The sequence below is a fragment of the Camelina sativa genome, chromosome 16 (assembly GCF_030686135.1).
Source record: "Camelina sativa cultivar CO46 ecotype springtype chromosome 16, ASM3068613v1".
Taxonomy (NCBI): domain Eukaryota; kingdom Viridiplantae; phylum Streptophyta; class Magnoliopsida; order Brassicales; family Brassicaceae; genus Camelina; species Camelina sativa.
The window spans coordinates 26,706,494-26,724,969 of NC_141895.1; the positions used below are offsets into that span (position 1 = coordinate 26,706,494).

General features: G+C 36.8%; 5 protein-coding genes and 1 long non-coding RNA gene across 9 annotated transcripts; 3 read left to right on the forward strand and 3 right to left on the reverse strand.

The window, feature by feature from the left end:
• The first annotated feature begins 116 nt into the window (after window positions 1-116).
• On the forward strand, window positions 117-3,232 carry LOC104703053 (uncharacterized). Of its 2 annotated transcripts, none has more exons than XM_087491914.1 (5): window positions 117-781; window positions 2,203-2,256; window positions 2,346-2,408; window positions 2,499-2,570; window positions 2,675-3,232. In XM_087491914.1, exons 1-5 carry the CDS (start codon window positions 392-394, stop codon window positions 2,849-2,851), a joined length of 756 nt encoding a protein of 251 aa, XP_087348040.1. In that variant the 5' UTR covers window positions 117-391; the 3' UTR covers window positions 2,852-3,232. The 2 variants fall into 2 exon arrangements, with proteins under 2 accessions (XP_087348040.1, XP_087348039.1); XM_087491913.1 differs by having other exon boundaries at window positions 199-781; window positions 2,502-2,570.
• Window positions 3,233-3,514: 282 nt separating this feature from the next.
• LOC104753988 (hydroxyproline O-arabinosyltransferase 2) lies at window positions 3,515-5,743 on the reverse strand. The gene is made up of 8 exons (XM_087491912.1): window positions 5,207-5,743; window positions 5,059-5,126; window positions 4,672-4,873; window positions 4,491-4,588; window positions 4,320-4,389; window positions 4,159-4,230; window positions 3,946-4,059; window positions 3,515-3,855 (listed from the first exon to the last, which is right to left on the reverse strand). Exons 1-8 carry the CDS (start codon window positions 5,600-5,602, stop codon window positions 3,796-3,798), a joined length of 1,080 nt encoding a protein of 359 aa, XP_087348038.1. The 5' UTR covers window positions 5,603-5,743; the 3' UTR covers window positions 3,515-3,795.
• Window positions 5,744-7,624: 1,881 nt separating this feature from the next.
• LOC104752160 (uncharacterized) lies at window positions 7,625-10,626 on the forward strand. The gene is made up of 9 exons (XM_010474225.3): window positions 7,625-7,942; window positions 8,312-8,508; window positions 8,606-8,787; window positions 8,882-9,166; window positions 9,255-9,313; window positions 9,444-9,480; window positions 9,559-9,630; window positions 9,714-10,038; window positions 10,123-10,626. Exons 1-9 carry the CDS (start codon window positions 7,837-7,839, stop codon window positions 10,492-10,494), a joined length of 1,635 nt encoding a protein of 544 aa, XP_010472527.2. The 5' UTR covers window positions 7,625-7,836; the 3' UTR covers window positions 10,495-10,626.
• Window positions 10,577-13,036, reverse strand: LOC104752158 (uncharacterized). The gene is made up of 8 exons (XM_010474224.3): window positions 12,689-13,036; window positions 12,320-12,404; window positions 12,171-12,239; window positions 11,943-12,055; window positions 11,754-11,865; window positions 11,515-11,658; window positions 11,155-11,329; window positions 10,577-10,927 (listed from the first exon to the last, which is right to left on the reverse strand). The coding sequence occupies exons 1-8, from the start codon at window positions 12,738-12,740 to the stop codon at window positions 10,802-10,804; spliced, it is 876 nt and encodes a 291-aa protein (XP_010472526.1). The 5' UTR covers window positions 12,741-13,036; the 3' UTR covers window positions 10,577-10,801.
• Window positions 13,037-13,289: 253 nt separating this feature from the next.
• On the forward strand, window positions 13,290-18,064 carry LOC104752162 (uncharacterized). 2 transcript variants are annotated; one of them, XR_015584719.1, is made up of 3 exons: window positions 13,290-13,871; window positions 14,089-14,225; window positions 17,519-18,064. It is a non-coding gene; the product is annotated as an uncharacterized LOC104752162 (long non-coding RNA). The 2 variants fall into 2 exon arrangements; XR_015584718.1 differs by lacking the exon at window positions 17,519-18,064 and having other exon boundaries at window positions 14,089-14,381.
• Window positions 14,421-17,386, reverse strand: LOC104752161 (protein PHOX1). Of its 2 annotated transcripts, XR_761900.2 has the most exons (3): window positions 15,089-17,386; window positions 14,763-14,993; window positions 14,421-14,683 (listed from the first exon to the last, which is right to left on the reverse strand). XR_761900.2 is itself a non-coding variant. In XM_010474226.2 (2 exons), the coding sequence occupies exons 1-2, from the start codon at window positions 17,220-17,222 to the stop codon at window positions 14,830-14,832; spliced, it is 2,298 nt and encodes a 765-aa protein (XP_010472528.2). In that variant the 5' UTR covers window positions 17,223-17,381; the 3' UTR covers window positions 14,760-14,829. The 2 variants fall into 2 exon arrangements, 1 of the variants encoding a protein (XP_010472528.2); XM_010474226.2 differs by lacking the exon at window positions 14,421-14,683 and having other exon boundaries at window positions 14,760-14,993; window positions 15,089-17,381.
• Window positions 18,065-18,476: the final 412 nt, after the last annotated feature.

The window sequence follows — 18,476 nt, forward strand, 5'->3', positions numbered from 1 at the left end:
TTAGAATGAGCAAAGAAGATTTGTTTCCATCATCTTTTCACCTAGCTGCAACACTAATGTGGTAGGTCCCAGTTTTAACCAAAGACCCGATCTTAAAAACCATTGTGAGAAAAAATACAAAAAAGATTCTCAAAATTGAGATATAAAATGGAAAAAAAACAATTTACATAAATCAGGAAATTAATGACAAAAAAAAATAAAGAGAGAATGAAAGAAAATATTAATATTAAGGAAGGGAAGGAAGGCAGGCTCATATATATATATTCATTTATCAGAGACTCCCCTCACATTCTCATCTCTTCCTTCCTTCTCCTCTTTCTTTTCCATCTCTCTCTCTTATTTTTTTTTTCTCTTTATCGCCGCCGCTTCTGTTACCTTTGAGCCGATTTCGATGAGAATAACGTCTGTGAAGAAGCCTAAGATGGTGGATGAGTGGGTGGAGACGGCTTTAACAGACGACGTTATGTTGGTGGAGCTTCTTCTCCGACTCAAACACGCCGGAACTGTTAAATCCGATAATCAGGCGGTTAATCTACCTGAATTACGGTGGGGGATTCGTCAACGGCGGTCACGACCTTCGAGATTAGGAGGGGTGGTTAATGTTGGTGGCGTCGGAGGTTATCTGAAGAAGGAAACTGATTCGGCTAGAGCTAGTCCGATGACTCCTTTATGTTGGAGTGGCGGATCTGGTAGCGGCGGATCTACTTCTCCTTCTACCGCAACCGCCGATGGTTTTGAAGATACTAGTCGTCTAGCTAGCTGCTCTACATCCGGATCTAAGGTATGTGTTTGTTACTTCCTCCATTCTCCAAATCCTTCTTCTTCTTCTGGATCTTCGTTCTTCTCTGGGTTTTTTTTTTTTGTGTTTTCCGATCTCTCAAATACGGCGATTTTGCCGTTTTTTTCTTTTGAAATCCCTAAAGTACCCTTTCTTCTTCCGTACACGATTTTTCTCAGTCTTCGGCTGATGATGTCATCTCTCGTACTCTTACGTACGTCGTCTTCGGCTAAAATGCTTTTTTTTAATCATATCGGTTTTTTATTTTGTCAGTTACAGTTTGTTTGACCTTCGTCGGAAAAAGTTATCTTCGTTTCCGGTGGAAATGATTTTTTTTTTACCTTTTTACCCCTTACTGTACAAACGCATGAAAAAACCTTCTCTTAGAGTAAATCACAGATCCATTCACGTCAAAGTATTTTTTTTGGTTGAGTTGAGATTTGTTTGTTGCTGACCTTTTTACCCCTGTCGATCGTCGGAAAATATTCTCCGATGACGATTAACTTTTTTTTTTGGCTCAGATTTTTTTTTTTTTTTTTTTAAATTCCTTTTTGGTAATTTGCACGATTCTTGGGTGGTGCTGACTTGACTAAAAAAATCTAGAATTTACTCAATTTTAACTGTGAAAATCTTGAATCTATTCAGTCTGATAAAAAAAAAAACTTAAATGGGTAACTTTTGTGAACCGGTGAAAGCTTTATTTTTTTATTTTGGGTTCAGATTTGTTTTTTTAATAGGATTTAGGTAATTTGCAAGATTCTTGGGTGTGACTTGATAATATGATAGTTTCCCATTCCCACTCTAGTGAGTGTTAAATCTAAGATTTTTTAATTTTTTATTGTGAAAAATCTTTGAATCCAATCCACCACATTTAAAGGGTAATTTAGTAAACCGGGGAGAATTGACCGGTTTGGGGGACCGGTCTGGTTTTGTTTGTATTATCTCATATCCCACAAATTATGGGGGGGTGGATTTATAAGAAACTTGTTTTTCATACAAGTAGCGCGTCTTCAGTATATCGTTTTATTGATTAATAAAAACGATGTCGTTTTAGGGTAAAAGAGAGTTAAAAAAATTTATTGTCGGATTGAATTTGTCGTCACGTGATTTTTAAGTGTTTGATGATCATGATGGTGTCATGTGATGTTGCCACGCCACGGAATTATCATGATATTAAATCTCTCTTTATTTGAAAATTACCAACTTTTTTATTTATTTAAGAATGGCCTTTTTGAGAATTTGGTTAGCTTTTTCTTTTTTTTTTCACTTTTGCTCCTTTTTTGTTGTTTGGTTTTTAATAAAGATCTCTCGTTCGAATTAAAGAGTCTCTCTTTATCATCTAATTCTCTTTAGTTTCAGTTTATTATAAGCAATATACTTATATATTGTTGTTGTTAATCAATGCGTGTGTGTGATTTTTGCAGGCAGTAAATGAATTCACCAGCTCTTGCTTTAGGAGATCAAAGAAGAAGAAGAAGGTATATTTATAAATAAAAGAACTCAACAAATGTTTAGAACATTCTTCTGTATGATCGATCTCTCTAATGCTCATTTTGGCTTATTGCAGACATTTTTCGAACTTAAAGACGCAGAGCACTTGCATTTGAAGGAAAGACTTGACCTTGAAAAGGTAAATTATAATGTTATTTGTTTTTTTTTTTACTGCTCTTGTCTCCTAAATCGTTTTATATTCTAATACTCTCTTTGTGATCATCATCAGAAGATTGCAAATGTGCAAGCAACCTACTTTGAACGAAATGCAAAGAACCAAAGCTTGAAGAGAAGAATTAAGGTATTTCATGTCTCTCTTTAAAACCTTAATTACTACTACCTTTGTTCGTTTCCACTGATCCTCGAAACCTGATTCAGATTCTGTTCTGTTTTTTTTTTTGTCAGCTTGCATACGCAGATCGAGGCAAGACAGATCTGATTAGTAGTAAATCAAATCTAGAAGAGTCTCGTAAACGTAGGCACTTAACGATCAAAAACGAAGAGAAAGGTTTCTTCTTCCTCCCTGATCTGAATATGGCTGCACCCACTGACGAAGACGAGACTCTGTACGGTACAAGCTAAAGAAAGCAGGATAGCAGATAGTAAAAAGAATGGTGTTTTGCTTTTTTCGGTACAAGTAAGTGGTCGGGGGTGATCGAGTAAGCGAGTTCACCTGCATGTTTTTATTATCACTCAAGAAGGGTAGAAGAAGATTTTATAAAAAAAAAAAAAAAGGAAAAAAGAAGAATGTAATAAGAGATTTTTCATTTTTTTTTTTTTTGGTTCTTGTCTTCTCTGTTTTAGTAGTAGAATGATGTTTCTACTTCTTGTTTTTAAGAAGTAAACGGAAATTAAATTAGGCTTTTTCACTCTATTTTTTTTTTCCTCGGTCGTTGTAGTTATAGTACGCAGTTCAAGAAAAATATAGGCAACTTAAATGGACTTTATGTTTATTTTGGTAAATAGTTTATTTGTTTTCATTTTCTTACAAAATTGTCTTTATCGTCACGACCATGCTACATGAATGAAAGCTCTGCAGATCGAACGTTGAAAATGATAGCTTTTGAACTTTGACCTATGTGTGATCTGTGAAAGATAAGTGTTAAAGTGTTCTTTGTTAACAGAGATAATATATGCATTTGTTAAAGCTTTACTGTGTTCTAATGTTCAAAATGTTTGTTAATAAGTAAGCTAAACCATTAACTTACCAGCAGGCAATATCAAAAACAAAAATGAGAGTGAAACTGAAACATAACAGCAGTCAATATCACTCTCGTTTTCAAACAAGATACCTCTTCATGGTCATATCGTTTCTTTAATAAATGACTCAGAAGTCAGAACTTTGTTTCTGTCTAAACCGGTAGTGTCTTCGTACGTTTTCTACTACTAAATTTCTCCTTTTTTTTTTTGTTTCTTTTTCTTTTTCAATTCATAATTCTTGGACTTAGATATCGAATATACGAGTAAAGAAAACTATGGAACAGAGTCAAAGGAATTGAATCTTGCTTAGGAAAAATAATTTATTTTCAAGATTCCCAGTTGGGAATATTAGCCGTAGCTTCGTTCATCATTGTCACCAATGTCACCTGCATTGTGTTATGTCCACTTAATGATTAGGGCTGTGCAAGAGAAAGAATTAAAAAGAAACAAAGGAGAAGTTTTGTTTCTATACATACCACACTCTCGGGAACTCCTCGAGGAGGCAACGGAAGATTTCTTGGGGGCGGTTTACTCCCGTAAGATCGTTTATCGAATCTCCATTCTCCAATCTTCCCGATCATCATATTCCCCTGTAGATTATATAACCAATGGATACAATATATAACCAAGCGTATCTAATACATTCATTATTGCTAGTTTTATTGCTACTTGTTTCATGATTTATGTACCTTCATATCGAAATCGCACCCATAAGTGTAATGTATTATGTACGTATTATTTGTTTCAGGGTCCCAAGGAGGCTATACCAACAGACAAAACATGACTTGTTATGTTCCAAAATTCTGAAACTTTTGATATAATAGATAAAGTTTTATATATTAATCAAAACCTGAATCATGAAGTCTTTGTGTAGAATGTTGCTCACGCCGTGTAACGCTGAAGAAACAGCATATGCATACCTTGTAGTATAAATCAAACATAGGCCAATTAGAAAAACATTATTCATATATCTAGCACTAGAGGGGTCACATTAATTAAGGTAGAGAGAAAAAAAACTTACATTTCAAGGACCCAACCAAAAGCTTTATCTGTTTGTGGGTCATTCTTCATAGCCAAAGAAACGTTCATCCATGTTGGAGCAATTTTCATCAGTGATTTCTACAAAATCAAGAAAAGTATTAGTCATGGAACCATATATGCGGTCCGTGCAAATACTTTATTTCGTAATTTGATTATTATACCTTAGCGATAATCACTGGTGAATTACCAATGGGATCAATTCTTGATATCAATCCATTCTCTTTGGGGAAGAATTTGCGGAGAACTGATTCATATTTCTTCGGTTCAATGTAGAAAAAGGGAAACGCAGCAGCGAGGTTGCCTCTAGCTAAGTTTGGTATGGGTTTAACAATGATATGATCAGGTTCCGCCATGAGAATGTAACTGACATGATGGTCAATAGAATAATAATATATATGAGCATCAAAAGTCGCATTTCCGGACCAAAATGTTTGGGTTGAATAATATCAATAAACTCAAAACTACGAGGTATTACTTAAAAATAAATTTAGAGTTTTAAAGAGTATTAAGGAAATAATTAAGGGACTGAGAATGTAAATGATACGTACTCTTCCTCTATATGTGCTTGTTGTAGCCATTGCACAAACGCCCAAGGCCTATTTAGAACTACATATCCCTGGACATTATATGCAACATATCCCTGGACATTATATGCAACTCACCAATGTAACAAGAAAGTTAAATAAGATAAAGAACCTTGTCAACACCGGAGGGAAGAGGGTCAGCAACAAAGGTAGGGATCTCATCCATGAGCCCATCAGGTCGACCCGAATGCAAGATCCGGGTATACCCACCCATATCTGACCCTGGTTCGTCCCTGAACCTGTTGTACCAATAATACATGATCCGACACTGCCACGTGCTATACACCGAGTCCGTGGCTGTCACCGCCGTGTGAAACAGTCTCTTTGACTTCTTTGACCGAGTCTTGACGGGATTTACGACGACGTCATCGCCGGAAGAAGATGATCCACGACCAGGGAGATCTTGCCGGAGAGGAGGATCATCGGAGACTATGTAGTTGTATCTGATTATTAGAAATAGCGATAGAGTCATGAGTATTGGGAAGAAGTACTTCCCACGGAACGCCATTTTATCTTTTTGTGTAACAACAACTTATTCATGTGCATTTGCTCATATGTATATGTACAATGAACCTTTTGTGAAAGGAAGAAGACATAAGACACAGTTTCAAGTTGTAATAAAAATTGTAAAAGTCGTCGCTCGTATTGTGTTATTGAGAAATGAAAAGAGTAGTTGTTAGAAGGTGGCTGGTCCCACAACGTTCTGGTCTTCGTTTCATTTTTATATTTAATTATAGTTTGTTGTTTCTTCCATATGATTCAACTTATTGGTTTTTTTTCCCACTTTCTTCTCCTTGTCGAGGAATAATATTTTTCGTAAACCACCAAAAGGGGTTTGGGTTTTGGAAGAAAAGATGGGTGTATTACTATTGCCAAATGTTCTTAGGTGTTGGAAAGAAAAAAGCCCAACTAGGTGTGGGTGAATGTTGTGGAAGATGAGTATATATAATTTTGATTGGGTTTAAACTTTCTTTGAATATTTCACAATGAATAAAATGGTGACAACAAGAAGGTGATGAAATTGAATTCCAAAAAGTATGTGAGACTTTGGGAAAGAGTTAAGTGGTATGTATGATAATACCTTTTCTTCTTGATGATCTCTTGTGATATTTTTTGTGTGTTTACATTGTAAATAAACAATGTAAATCGATCATATTTGATTTGAACATATACCCTATATATTAATAGAGAAACATTTTGTTGAAAATGATAGATGTGTCGTCGCTAGAGCGATTTGAAGATTTAATTACAATTAAGCCTCTCAAGATAAACATATTTACAAAAATAAGTCTTTTAAATTTTGATTTATTAAATATGCCATTAAAATATATATGGAAATCTTTATTTCGTTATTATTTATATAAATGTGTCATTAGAATATTTAAGGTAATGTTTCTTTCTATTAGTTTTTTTAAAATGAAAGATTTCATCAACTATTAAAATATATATATATATATATAGTGAATAATTTAATTATCATTTTCATAACATATTTAATGATTTAAAGTAAATTACATTTCATAAACTATTAAAAAACTTATTCATTTATTTAATTTTTTGAAATACAAAACTTATTCTCCGATTTTAAAAATTTTGATGACTATTCAAGTACTCCCTCTGTTTCACAATAAATGTCATTTTGACACGTTTCACACAAATTAAGAAAATATTAGAATATACATGTATGTCCTTATTTAATAAATGTTTAATGGGTTAATTTAGTCATAGATTAAGAGTAAAACTAAAAAATCTAATGAAAAGATGCATTGAAAATATAAAATAGTGCATTGGAAATGTAAAATGATACTCTTTATGAAACAAAGAGAGTATATATTAAAAATTAATTATTACAATAATCTTAAAAATAAATAACATTATCACAATTATCACAATAATTAACATTATATTATATTTTTACACAAAATAATTAAATGTAAATTTGAATAAAATAAAAAAAATTATGTGTAAAATTATTTTTATAATACCTAAAATTTCAGATAATAATTTTACTTATAATAATTTTATTTGAGTCGATTTATCCCGCATATAGTGCGAGTTATTACCTAATCATTTTTATTAGGGAAAAATCTAAAAATACTGTACTTATGTTTTATTTGGACGTTTAATATCTGATACTTTTTTATTGGATGTAAATGATACATACACTTCCTCTATACACTTGTCTCTAATTTCTATTGTATTTCTAGTAGTATCCATGCATAACTACTACCATGATAACTTACAATATATGTAGTATCTACTTTTAAATATATTAAAAATCCTAATTTAAATAATAACAAATGTTAAAATTCTAATATACAATACTTTATATAGTAAATACCATAGAATTTGAAATTTACTGTGACTAAGATAAATATTCAAAATTTCTTAAAACATACTTTTGCTAATATTTTCCTTTTATAAGATATAGTAATAGATAACACACGCGGTAAAAGTTAAAACTACTAGATTCCATTGTTCAATAATTCACTTCTAAAGAAAACCTGGTTTTGTGTGTATCATCAATCTAAACTCATTACAGAAAAAACTGCAGAAAAGTCTTTAGTGGGTCACATAGATATTCTTTTTTTTGTTAAAAAGGGTCACATAGATATTCGAAAAAGCATTTTTGTGTTTATAATTATTTGTCTTTCTTCTTCTTCTCTCTCTTTGCTCTGCTTCACCACTGCAACTCTCTCTATCTCTTCTCAAGATTGCGTCACAGTATACGTACAGTTAGTAATGTCTCTTCTTCTTCTTCTTCTCTTTTTATGTTGCTTCTTTACTGCTCTTTCTATTTCTCATGGAGCTTCCACTATTCACATTTCTCCTACTCAGCCTCCCACAGGTTTGTGTTTCTTTCTTTCTTGAATCTTGAGTAAAGCCTTCTTCTCTTTCCCCGGAAAGTAAAAGTGGAATAGTTACAGTTTTTAGATTTTGTCTTCTTCTACATTCTCTGTTTCTTGTTTTCCATGAAAATGCCACACTTCACTATCCTCACAAGTTCAAAACTTTGCTAAATCCTTCACAGATTTTGCACTCATTCGTAATGGGTTTTGTCTATAATCTGAAAAAAAAAAAAAAGAAAAAAATAGAACTTCATTTTTTCTCTGTAGCTGTTAGGGCTTGATGACTCTTGACATTGTCTATGCAATTTCTAGGGTTAACAAAACAAAAGGTTATATTCTTGAATCTTTATGTGATTTGTCTCTTTCAGCTTCCGAGAATTTAGGTTCTGCAATGAAATTTATAGTGGCAGAGGCGCCATTATTAGGACCTGGTTACAACAATCCTCAAGTGAATGAAGTTGCTTCAGTTGCTTTAGCTGCTCAAAGAACTTTCAGAAAAGATCCTCTCAATGGTTTCGAGAAGTATACTGGAGGATGGAACATCAGTAACCAGCATTACTGGGCCGTAAGATCTTCCACTTCTTGAGTTTATCTTTTTACTTGTTTCTTTTGTTTGTTGTGCTAAGGTTTAGATTATGTGTTTGTGTTTTTTGATATTGCAGTCTGTGAGCTATACAGCTGCTCCTCTCTTTGTTCTTGCTGCTGTCTGGTTTCTCGGCTTCGGCATCTGTTTATTGGTCATCTGTATGTGTCACATTTGCCATAGAAGCAAATCTATTGGATACTCAAAACTTGCTTATGTTGTCTCCCTCATCTGCCTCCTCATCTTCACCGTTATTGCAATGTGAGTTCGGAGAAAAGATTAACACCACTTTGTTTGTTATGTAGAGTGCTTCTTGTCTTAAACTGATTAACATTTGAGTTTTTGTTTGTCACAGAATCGGATGTGTTCTGCTATACTCGGGTCAGATCAGGTACAACAAAAGCACGACGGAGACATTAGAGTATGTCATGAGCCAAGCTGATAGCACCATTTCACAGCTTAGAGCTATCTCTGATTATCTTGCTTCAGCCAAGCAGGCTGCAGTTCTTCAGGTCTTTTTACCTGCAAATGTCCAAACTGAAATCGATCAGATCGGAGCGAAACTGGATTCTTCTGTAGCCACCATCACCGAGAAATCGACTAGTAGCTCCAATAACATAAGACATTTTCTTGACTCCGTGTAAGAAGTCCTAACATACTGTCTGTTACAGGAACCTAATTATTGGTTCTTGGAAAACTATGTATAATGGTGATATCTGTTCTTGCAGGAAGGCGGCGCTTATTGTAGTTTCTATCGTCATGCTTGTCGTGACATTTCTTGGTCTCGGTAAATCTTGAATCCGTATCTTTTGTAATTTTCATCCTTTCTAAGACAAAACTCTTGGAAACGAACTTCTATATGAATTCTGTCAACTTATGTATTAACTCTAGTGATCTTGTTACTTCTTCTTTTGCAGTTTCTTCAATATTCGGGATGCAGGTCATCGTTTACACGTGAGTAAAAACCCTGAAATGTTCACTGTATGACTTTTATGAGTAAAAACTATCTGAATCCTTTTCCTCTTTGTGCAGCCTTGTGGTTTTGGGATGGATTCTGGTGACAGGTACATTCATCTTGAGCGGAACATTCCTTGTGCTACACAAGTATGTCTCATGTCTCTTCATCAACTTGTTCTTTGTTAGTTACAGTTCAAACATAACTGAATGTGTTTCTCTTTCAACACCAGTGCAACAGCAGACACATGTGTGGCAATGAGCGAATGGGTTGAGAGACCATCAAGCAACACTGCTCTTGACGAGATCTTGCCTTGTACAGACAATGCCACAGCTCAGGAAACTTTGATGCGTAGCAGGGAGGTGACGGGTCAGCTCGTGGATTTAATTAACACTGTCATCACTAATGTCTCCAACATCAACTTCTCTCCAGTCTTTGTCCCAATGTATTATAACCAGTCTGGACCTCTGCTTCCATTGCTCTGCAATCCTTTTAACCATGACCTTACCGATCGCTCTTGTTCGCCTGGTGAGCTCGATTTGAACAATGCTACTCAAGTAAGTCCCTCTGTCCAGTTTCTTTAGAGTTGAAACTGTCACTAGTTGTACACAAAAATCTTAGTGATGTCACAACACTCACAGGCCTGGACCAGTTTCGTGTGCCAAGTGAGCCAGAATGGAACCTGCGCCACAACAGGGAGGCTCACACCGGCTCTATACAGTCAGATGGCATCAGGTGTTAACATCAGCACGGGTTTGATAAGAGACGCGCCATTCCTGGTCCAGCTTCAGGACTGTTCATACGCAAAGCAGACCTTTAGAGACATAACCAATGACCACTGTCCTGGACTCCGGCGTTATGGCTATTGGGTATATGTGGGTCTGGCCATATTAGGGACAGCTGTGATGCTCTCACTTCTGTTCTGGATCATTTACAGTAGAGAGAGAAGGCATCGGAAGGAAGCTCTGCCTGAGTTTTCAGAAAGTAAGGAGATTGTAAGAGTAAACTTTTGATGAATGTTTCTGTAGAGTTTAAGCAAAGTGTGTGAAGTGTCAAGACACTTGATTTGTGCTTCCTTGTACGAACATAGTCTACTGAGGAAAAATGAAAAATTAGATATCAATAGAAGAGAGAGTCTTGTGCTTTTTAGTTGTTGTTATTACAGAGGATTGTAAGCACGAAACCTTTGGTTTTCTAAGGTTCTTTGCATTGTCAAATGTGTTTAGAAGATACATTTCGACCCTGAAAAAACCTTGAAACTAAAATGTAAAATAGCAAATGGGAATTTTTAGCACACCAAGTTTCCATCTTTTGTTTAGTTCAGGTTTCCAACTTGGCTGCAGCAGATGCATAGCTGACACTGCTGTCTCGCATTGTCTGGCATTGGCTTGACTGCTCGTACCGCAGGAAATTGATCTTAATCTTGCTTGAAGAATGTTTTATCATCTGAAGGTAATCACAAACATAAAACAGAAGCAATAAGTTTTGAGGAATATCTACACACCCGAAATGGGCTAAAGGTAGCCAAGTTGAGTACCAGATTCACCTTTTTATTCATCCATTACAATGGTTGCATCTAAAATTCTAAAAGTAATGTACATAGATCTAGAAACTTAAGACTAATTTTCATGAAGTTATTGACCATGGCAAAGAAACGGGTTAGGACTGCTTACATGGAGAAAAATACTGATCGGGTGGCGCCCACAAATCGTGTTGTCAAACTCCAGAAGATACTTCTTAAAGGCATCTGGATCTCCTGTCTCTATAATATCCATTCCTTTCTTGTCGAGAGCCTCAATAGATTTGTGTATGGCACCATGAGTGTTGTCATAGTGCATGTAGTTAAACCTAGAAGCCAAAACATACAAAAACAATCATAACAGAGGCCTTTAGCTCACTGGAAAGGCAATTAAAGAAAATTTCAGAAAGAGATAAGCAAAACATGATTTCTTGAGCAAATGTACAATAAAAGTAAAGTTTCATCAGAATGTGGTATTTCAATGAAAGAAAGGAGATGAAGAGCTAAGACAAACCTTGAGCCCCAGTGGCAAAAGTCAGAGGAAACTGAGAAAAAATTCTTGGGATCATCCACATATTTGGCAAGCAATTCACCGTACATGGCTTCATGTTCAGCACTTACTGCTCCAACCAAGATGGGTACAACTTTCACATCGTGCCTGATCAAATACGAGAATGGGCCAGTATCAGAAAACCATCCCCTTCACTATTTAAAGTTATATCTGAGCATTAACAGTACTACCCCTGTAATTACCCTTCAAATACTTTGGCCAAATATGGCAAGTGCATTTCCATGCTGTGCTCAGCCTCATCTACCCGAAGATCCATCATTCCAAATTTTCCCATAGCTCTTATCTCCTTAATCACTGGTGAGTTCGTAAGAAAACCAAAAAAAGAAAACATCTTTGTTTGGTAAAGAATAAGACAAGCTAGCCAAACTTACAGTCCACATCAACGGGTAGATCTCCTATGGGGGTTTTGTAAACTGTTGCAGTCGAAAGGGCACATTTTGGAGTATAAAAGTGGTGAGATGGACCAAGAAGAAATATCCGTGAACTGCAATGTACACAGCAATAGTCAGATAGAATTCATGGGTTCACTCTAACTCATTGCAAAGTATACCGCTCTAGAAAGCAAGGATTGCATGAAATTACAATCAAAGCTTACTTACATGTTGGTAGGATCAATGTTTGCAAAGGCATAGGCAGCTGCACGACCGGAGTACGAATAACCTGCGTGTCTGGAATCCTTTCAACAAGTCAGGAGAAGTTCAATCACATTTTAAGAGGAAATAAGATCAGCAAAAACAAACAAACTTACGGTGCAATCACGCCTCGAACATCAGGAGATTTAACCAAACCAGTTGCACTAAGCCATTCTTCCAGATCAGATGACAACTTTGTAGCTGAATGAATAAAGAAACATAAAACACGCTTCAGATTCTTCTTCTTAATCAAATCTTTCAATGCAGAAAACCAAAAAAAAAAACATTTGTTTCCAAAACAATCTCACAAATTTTCTTTTTTACAGAAATCAAATCCTAAAACCCAGATAATTATACTAAACATGAGATCAAATTATCACAATTATGAAATCGAAAACCTAATTATTCAACCCTAAATAGGATTGATTGAACATGCAAGTAAGAAATCGTAAGCAAGCGAGAAAATAAAGAAAAAGAGAACTCACGATTATCGGTATACCAAGAGCCTGCATGTGTTGGTTGTCTCACTTTCTCCATTATATCGCCAAGTAATTGAAGGATCGTGATCGAATTCGCAAACCCCTAATTTCTTCTGAGCTTTCCCTAAACTTGCGAGAGATGATGACTAGAGAAGATTCTCTACTTCTGTGTTTTTTAAGTATTCTTCTGGTTCTTCTGGGTCTTCTGGGTCTCTTCGCCAACTCTGGGAAGAAAAAAACTCAGAGAAAACATGTGTGCCGTTTTACTATTTATATTAAACATTCGTGCTGTTTTGTCGTACTGGACTTAAGAATAACATGCATTTCTACTTCAAATTTAGATAACAGCGTGCCGTTTACAACTGTGAGATGATTATTATTGATTTAACAGTTTTTTTGAGTGCTACAAACCAAAACCAAAACCAAAACCATTATCTTGTTTTTTTTTTTTTTTTTTTTAAAAGGCATTCAAATTTAAAGCATGAAATAAAAGTTTTATAGGGCCGAAACCCAATATTGGAAATCCAATTAGATAAGAAAATTAGAATTATAACTAAACCAAATTAAACCCATAGTTTAAGTAGAACTAGATTTGAACCGAGTAGTTGAATCCAAACCAGAAAAACGGTTAGGCTGTAGAAACTAATTCAAACCACTTCACGCACCATCAATGATTGGTAGAGAGAGAAGATCGTGTTAGAGATAGGGAGAAGCACCATCAAGGGTTTTCCTCTTTGAAAACTAAGATCCTGCAAGCCAAAATTGTAGCATGTTGGAAGACAAGATCGAGTTGGAGTCGCGGAAGCTTAGTGCTCTATTTCGCAGAAGGGAGTCAGTCTGTTTGACAATGAGGTCAGTAGACTTGAAGCTGCTTCAATGGAGGCGGTGATTCCTTTCTGTCCAGATATGGTAGATCGTAGCTTGCCAGGCAGTGAAGAGGAGGATCTTTGCATCACGGGTTCCTTGGAAGTTGATGAGTCGTTGGAGACAGTCGGACCAAGAACAGATAGGGGAAAAGGAGCACCGATTGGATATGAGATTCCAGATGGTCCAGCTGAACGGACAGTCGAAGAATAGATGGTCACGACTCTCCTCAGCCGAACCACACAACAGACATGAAGGATCTACCGATAGGCCCCAAGATCGAAGTCTGTCCCGAGTTGGACATATGTTCAACACAAAAAGCCATGTGAGGAATCTATGCTTTGGAATTCCTTTAGTGAACCAAACTATCCTATACCATGCCACAGTTGGTAAAGTTTCCTTTAGGGCGGTGTAAATATTCCCTGTTGATCGACCATCTCGCAATTGATCACTTAGCCATCAAACATACTTGTCCTCTTCATCTGTTAGCTGCAAGGTAGTTAACTCAATGTGATAGTTGACCTGTTTTTCGGATCGTGCAGGTTGTACCCTCCAGGAGCCTTGACACCATAGGTCAGCAATGGTTGATCTTTGCGGAATTCCAAGAGGTCCCTCATTGCTCAGATAAGTCGACATCTGTCCAAGATTACACCAGTGATCACTCCAGAACCTACACCTGGTACCATTTCCCACCTTCATCTTTATCCAGGGGTAAACCTTTTCCCGAAGTTTTAAGAGCTTGTTTGTTAGCTAGGAGAACTTGTTACTTGGCTTTCGAGTCCAGAAGTTGTTGAGATCGTTCGAAAGGACAGCGGATTTATCTTGTTCATAACAATAAGAATGTAACAATCATAGATAAGATAGATACACAAACTAATCCAAACAATCAATAAATAAAAAAATAAAAAAATTATGATATACTTAATTACATTACAAACCACCCAAAATGACATAATGAATAAACAAATATGATGAACTCATCAAAAAAAAAAAAACTCATCACGCACATCTTCTTCACGGCCATACCCGTCAAGAGATTCAAAAAGAAAAAAAGAATTGCTTCAATGCTTCCATAAGCTTAGAAACCAAACCAAAAATTGAAGAAAAATTGCGTATAGCTCTCACTGAATACAATACCTGCAATAACAGTTGTTGTAACATATCAATAGATTAGTTTTCCCATCAAACACAAACCCGGATAAACTTTTGAACTTACCTAGTAATACGTGAAAACTGAAGCCAGCCGATATGTTCAGGTCTGTATAATGTGATGAATGGTGTCATCACTGAGGCCCTGAAAACACATTCTCTAATATATCATGCAGTTTGGGTGACCGTCTCCGGAACAAAGGTTCTAGCCGGAAAGATGGGACACCGATCTGCCATCTTTTAGCATCATACATTTCATTCCATGCCTGTACTATCTCATCGATCTTGAATCCCATACCTACAGTTATTATTCGATTGTGATGATTTTAATTGGCTCATATTTGCAAGTGATTTCGCTAGAGGTTGGTAATTTATTTTACAAACTTTGATTACCTTCAAGTGCATTGTCGCTTGAGCTATGGTTCTTGACCATGACAGCTATATCAGTTGCAGAAGCCCCTGCTAATTCGAATTTCTCCACTGCTACTTCCAAGCACTCATCCCAAGTCGGTAGGCCAATCTTATACTCCACCATAGACCGTTCATACAGTAAAGAACCCCACAAAAGATTAATCTGGGATGTCATATTAGCTGTTTGCTCTGCGCTTTCTTCATCAGACGCCTCACTAAATACTCCATCCAAGCCTAACTTCTGCAGCAGTTCTTTGTGTTTGTCAAAATTGGAGATTCCATTTAGACGACGTTCTTCCATCTCTTCCCATATTTGCATACCCTTTTCCATGCTCTCCTCAGCTTTGTTGTAGAGCTTTAAAACATCCTGGGAAGCCTCGCTTTCAATATCTACATTGCCACCGAGTGCATGATACCAGCAAAGCTTAGCCTGCTCAAACTGTTGTTGCCCGAGAGCTAGAAAAGCTTCATAGAAATCAGATTTAATTTTAATCGCTTCTTCATATTTTTCCGCAGCTTTGTTGTATTCATTCTTTGCCCATTCAAATCCGGTCTCAACTCTCTCTAGTATAGTTTCTTTTGAACCATCCTCAGGAAAATAGATCTGCCTTCTTGCCTTGGACATATGAACATTTCCCCAGTTAAACATAGCAAGTGCAGCCATTTCTTGGAACTTATCAGCAGCAATATCAAAAAGTTCTTGCGCATCTTCGCCAGTGACGATATCTTCCATTGCTTCTGTATACAGTTTCATCCCAAGGTTATGAAGGTCCAAGTACGAATCTGAATCAAACCCGACATGATTCTTGAACAGTTGCGCAAACTGGAAAATCCAATGCTCAAGACCAGTAGACGCTTTCGCAGATTCAACATAGTCTCCGACGCTTCCATTATCCGCGACACTACTCGATCCCTTGGCAAACTTATCAACTGTTTCTTCGTTGTTCAAGACATCATAAGTTGGTTCGTGATTGGTGCTAACTTCAGATATATACAATCTAAAGGAACCAAGTTTCTCCCTCGTAGATGCAGCCAGCCTCAGCTCATCTGTCGTAGTAATGGTAACCAAATCACCCTCTGAGTCCCTATATTTGATCAGGAAACCATTCAGAGCAGGAAACCGATCCCTGATCACGTCTCGTACAAGTAAAACACTAGAATCCAACGGCAGTTGCGCCCACCGTATATCATCTCCATGAACCAACTTCACTGTCCTAGTCACTGTTGTGTCCTCCTTAACGTTCCCTCCTCGTTCAACAATCACCGAAGCAATGACCTCTTTGTCCATAACAGGACTCACTTTCTTCTCCTCAACCACAACCTTATCCTCTAGCTTCTTCTCTTCTCTCGCCACCACATTCCCTTTCTCTTTCTTCCCGCTATCAGCTTCCTCTCCATTCTCAACTTTCGCATCCTCGACGACAAGAGCTTCATTACTCTTATCTTTTTCAGCGATCATCATCATCGCCGTCTTCTTCTTCTTCTTCTTCTTCCGCAACCTCTCCTTAACAATCTTACGTAACCGAGCAGCTCCAACAGGCTGCACATTAACAAAATTCTTCTCCATTTCAACAACATCAATCCCTTTACCAACCAAAACCTTCTTCACCCTCTCGAAAATCTCATTAGCAGAAACATTCTCTGCTTCCATATTCAACACAACGCGAGAATCCCTAAACGCGAAATCCAGTTTATTCAAAGCCTCGTAACACCGAGCACGTTTCAACAGAGCTTTGCTATACCTAGGAGAAGCCTCTAGAGCAAGATTACATTCGTTAATCGCGTTAGGATACTCACCTAACCCCATTTGCATATAACAAGAAGCCATACTCGTTCTCAGATAAGCTACGTCCCCATGATCTCTAGGCAGAAGCTTAACGGCTTTATCGTACCTTAACATCGCTCCTTCGTGATCACGTTTCTGGAATAATTTGTTTCCTTCTTCTTTGAGCTCTAATGCTCGGTTGATGAAGATCGTCATATCTTCGTCGAATAACTTCGTGGTGGAACGATCGAAGGTTTTTCCGATCTTACCTCCGCCGCCGCTGCCGGAAGCTTCCGTCGGCGGCATTTCGGAATTGTTGTTGTTCTTCTTCTTCCCCGTCGGTTTCCCCATTTCGCAATTTTGAAAATTTCGAATCGCAAATCAAATCAGAGAATTCGGAATGTTCTAACTCAGATTGGGAACGTGTTATTTTTATTTTTATTTTTGGATTGAGTGATCTCTAATCCACGAATGAATATACGAGAGTGTGTATAACAATTTTATACCGACAATTTTTTTTTTTTAATTCAGAAAAGTCAAACTTTATAATAAGAGGGAGAAGAAAAAAATCTAAATCTGAATCCCGAACCGAACCGAACCCTGAACCCAACCGAAAAATTCTGATATTTTTTTTTTTGTTCCTAAAGTATTTCAGATATCTTCATTTGTATTAGTCCTGTCCCCTGTGTGGTGAGTGGAACGAGTCTCGGGACCACCTTTTCTTTGCCTGCCCGTACACGTTCTCTATTTGGTCAGCTTTGAGCATTCCACTACTCCGTCGCACTCCAAACCCTGACTGGTCCATCACTTCGAGGGTTCTCACCCGTAAAACCTCCCCATCCATCGACGTAGCTCTCCTTCGTCTCCTCTTCAAGACGGTGATATATTTTGTATGGCGGGAACGTAATGGGCGTATCCACAATAGGGGCCCCCCCGTAGCTACTTTGCCCTCACTTATATGGTTGTCGATGAGGTCACTCTCCGGTTAACAAGTCTCCAACGTCCGCGAAATGTTGTGAGTCCTCTTATGGAACACTGGTCTAGTCTCCTGGACCGTTTGTCCCATACTCTGTTTTTGAAAAGCTCTGCTCTGCTCTGTTTTTTTTTTTTTTACAAGCTTCTACCAAACTTTTTGTACATAATTTTCTTTTTTGTTTATCAATAAATTTAACATTTCAACAAAAAAAAAAAAACGTGGTCTTGTTGATTAATGAATTTAATGTAAGAGATTACAGCCCTGTTCGTTTTATTGTTGCGGCGATGGCGATCGGCGACCAATAAAACAGCTTTATTTCTCTTTCAAAATCTTCATCTCTCCCATTTTCCAGTCCCTGCGACTTAAATCTTAGGATTTCGGATCGCCAAAATAATTAGCGACACCACCTATACCTTGAATTAAAAGTAGCGACAGTCGCTGGTTTTGAATCCATTGATTAAGATCTGCGAAGGAGACGATGTACAAAATAACAATAGATTTTAATTAAAAATTTACAGAATTAACAGTTTTACCCTTTAAAATGCTTATATTTACGATACTAGATTTGGACCGTGCTAAAGCACAAGTTGAAATACATTTTATTATCTTTAAAATATTAGATATGTAAT

Excerpts from the sequence above, each read along its gene's own strand:
- LOC104703053 (XM_087491914.1), top strand. The coding sequence starts at position 392 with ATGAGAATAACGTCTGTGAAGAAGCCTAAGATGGTGGATGAGTGGGTG. Across the intron at positions 782-2,202 it reads GCTCTACATCCGGATCTAAG|GCAGTAAATGAATTCACCAG; the intron begins GTATGTGTTTGT and ends TGATTTTTGCAG. Across the intron at positions 2,571-2,674 it reads GCTTGAAGAGAAGAATTAAG|CTTGCATACGCAGATCGAGG; the intron begins GTATTTCATGTC and ends TTTTTTTGTCAG.
- LOC104753988 (XM_087491912.1), bottom strand. The coding sequence starts at position 5,602 with ATGGCGTTCCGTGGGAAGTACTTCTTCCCAATACTCATGACTCTATCG. Across the intron at positions 4,231-4,319 it reads ACAAAGACTTCATGATTCAG|CCTCCTTGGGACCCTGAAAC; the intron begins GTTTTGATTAAT and ends CTGTTGGTATAG. Across the intron at positions 4,060-4,158 it reads GGTGCGATTTCGATATGAAG|GGGAATATGATGATCGGGAA; the intron begins GTACATAAATCA and ends TATAATCTACAG.
- LOC104752160 (XM_010474225.3), top strand. The coding sequence starts at position 7,837 with ATGTCTCTTCTTCTTCTTCTTCTCTTTTTATGTTGCTTCTTTACTGCT. Across the intron at positions 8,509-8,605 it reads GTAACCAGCATTACTGGGCC|TCTGTGAGCTATACAGCTGC; the intron begins GTAAGATCTTCC and ends TTGATATTGCAG. Across the intron at positions 9,481-9,558 it reads ATGCAGGTCATCGTTTACAC|CCTTGTGGTTTTGGGATGGA; the intron begins GTGAGTAAAAAC and ends CTCTTTGTGCAG.
- LOC104752158 (XM_010474224.3), bottom strand. The coding sequence starts at position 12,740 with ATGGAGAAAGTGAGACAACCAACACATGCAGGCTCTTGGTATACCGAT. Across the intron at positions 12,240-12,319 it reads GTTCGAGGCGTGATTGCACC|ACACGCAGGTTATTCGTACT; the intron begins GTAAGTTTGTTT and ends AAAGGATTCCAG. Across the intron at positions 11,330-11,514 it reads TTTTGCCACTGGGGCTCAAG|GTTTAACTACATGCACTATG; the intron begins GTTTGTCTTAGC and ends TTTGGCTTCTAG.
- LOC104752161 (XM_010474226.2), bottom strand. The coding sequence starts at position 17,222 with ATGGGGAAACCGACGGGGAAGAAGAAGAACAACAACAATTCCGAAATG. Across the intron at positions 14,994-15,088 it reads AAGCGACAATGCACTTGAAG|GTATGGGATTCAAGATCGAT; the intron begins GTAATCAAAGTT and ends TAATAACTGTAG.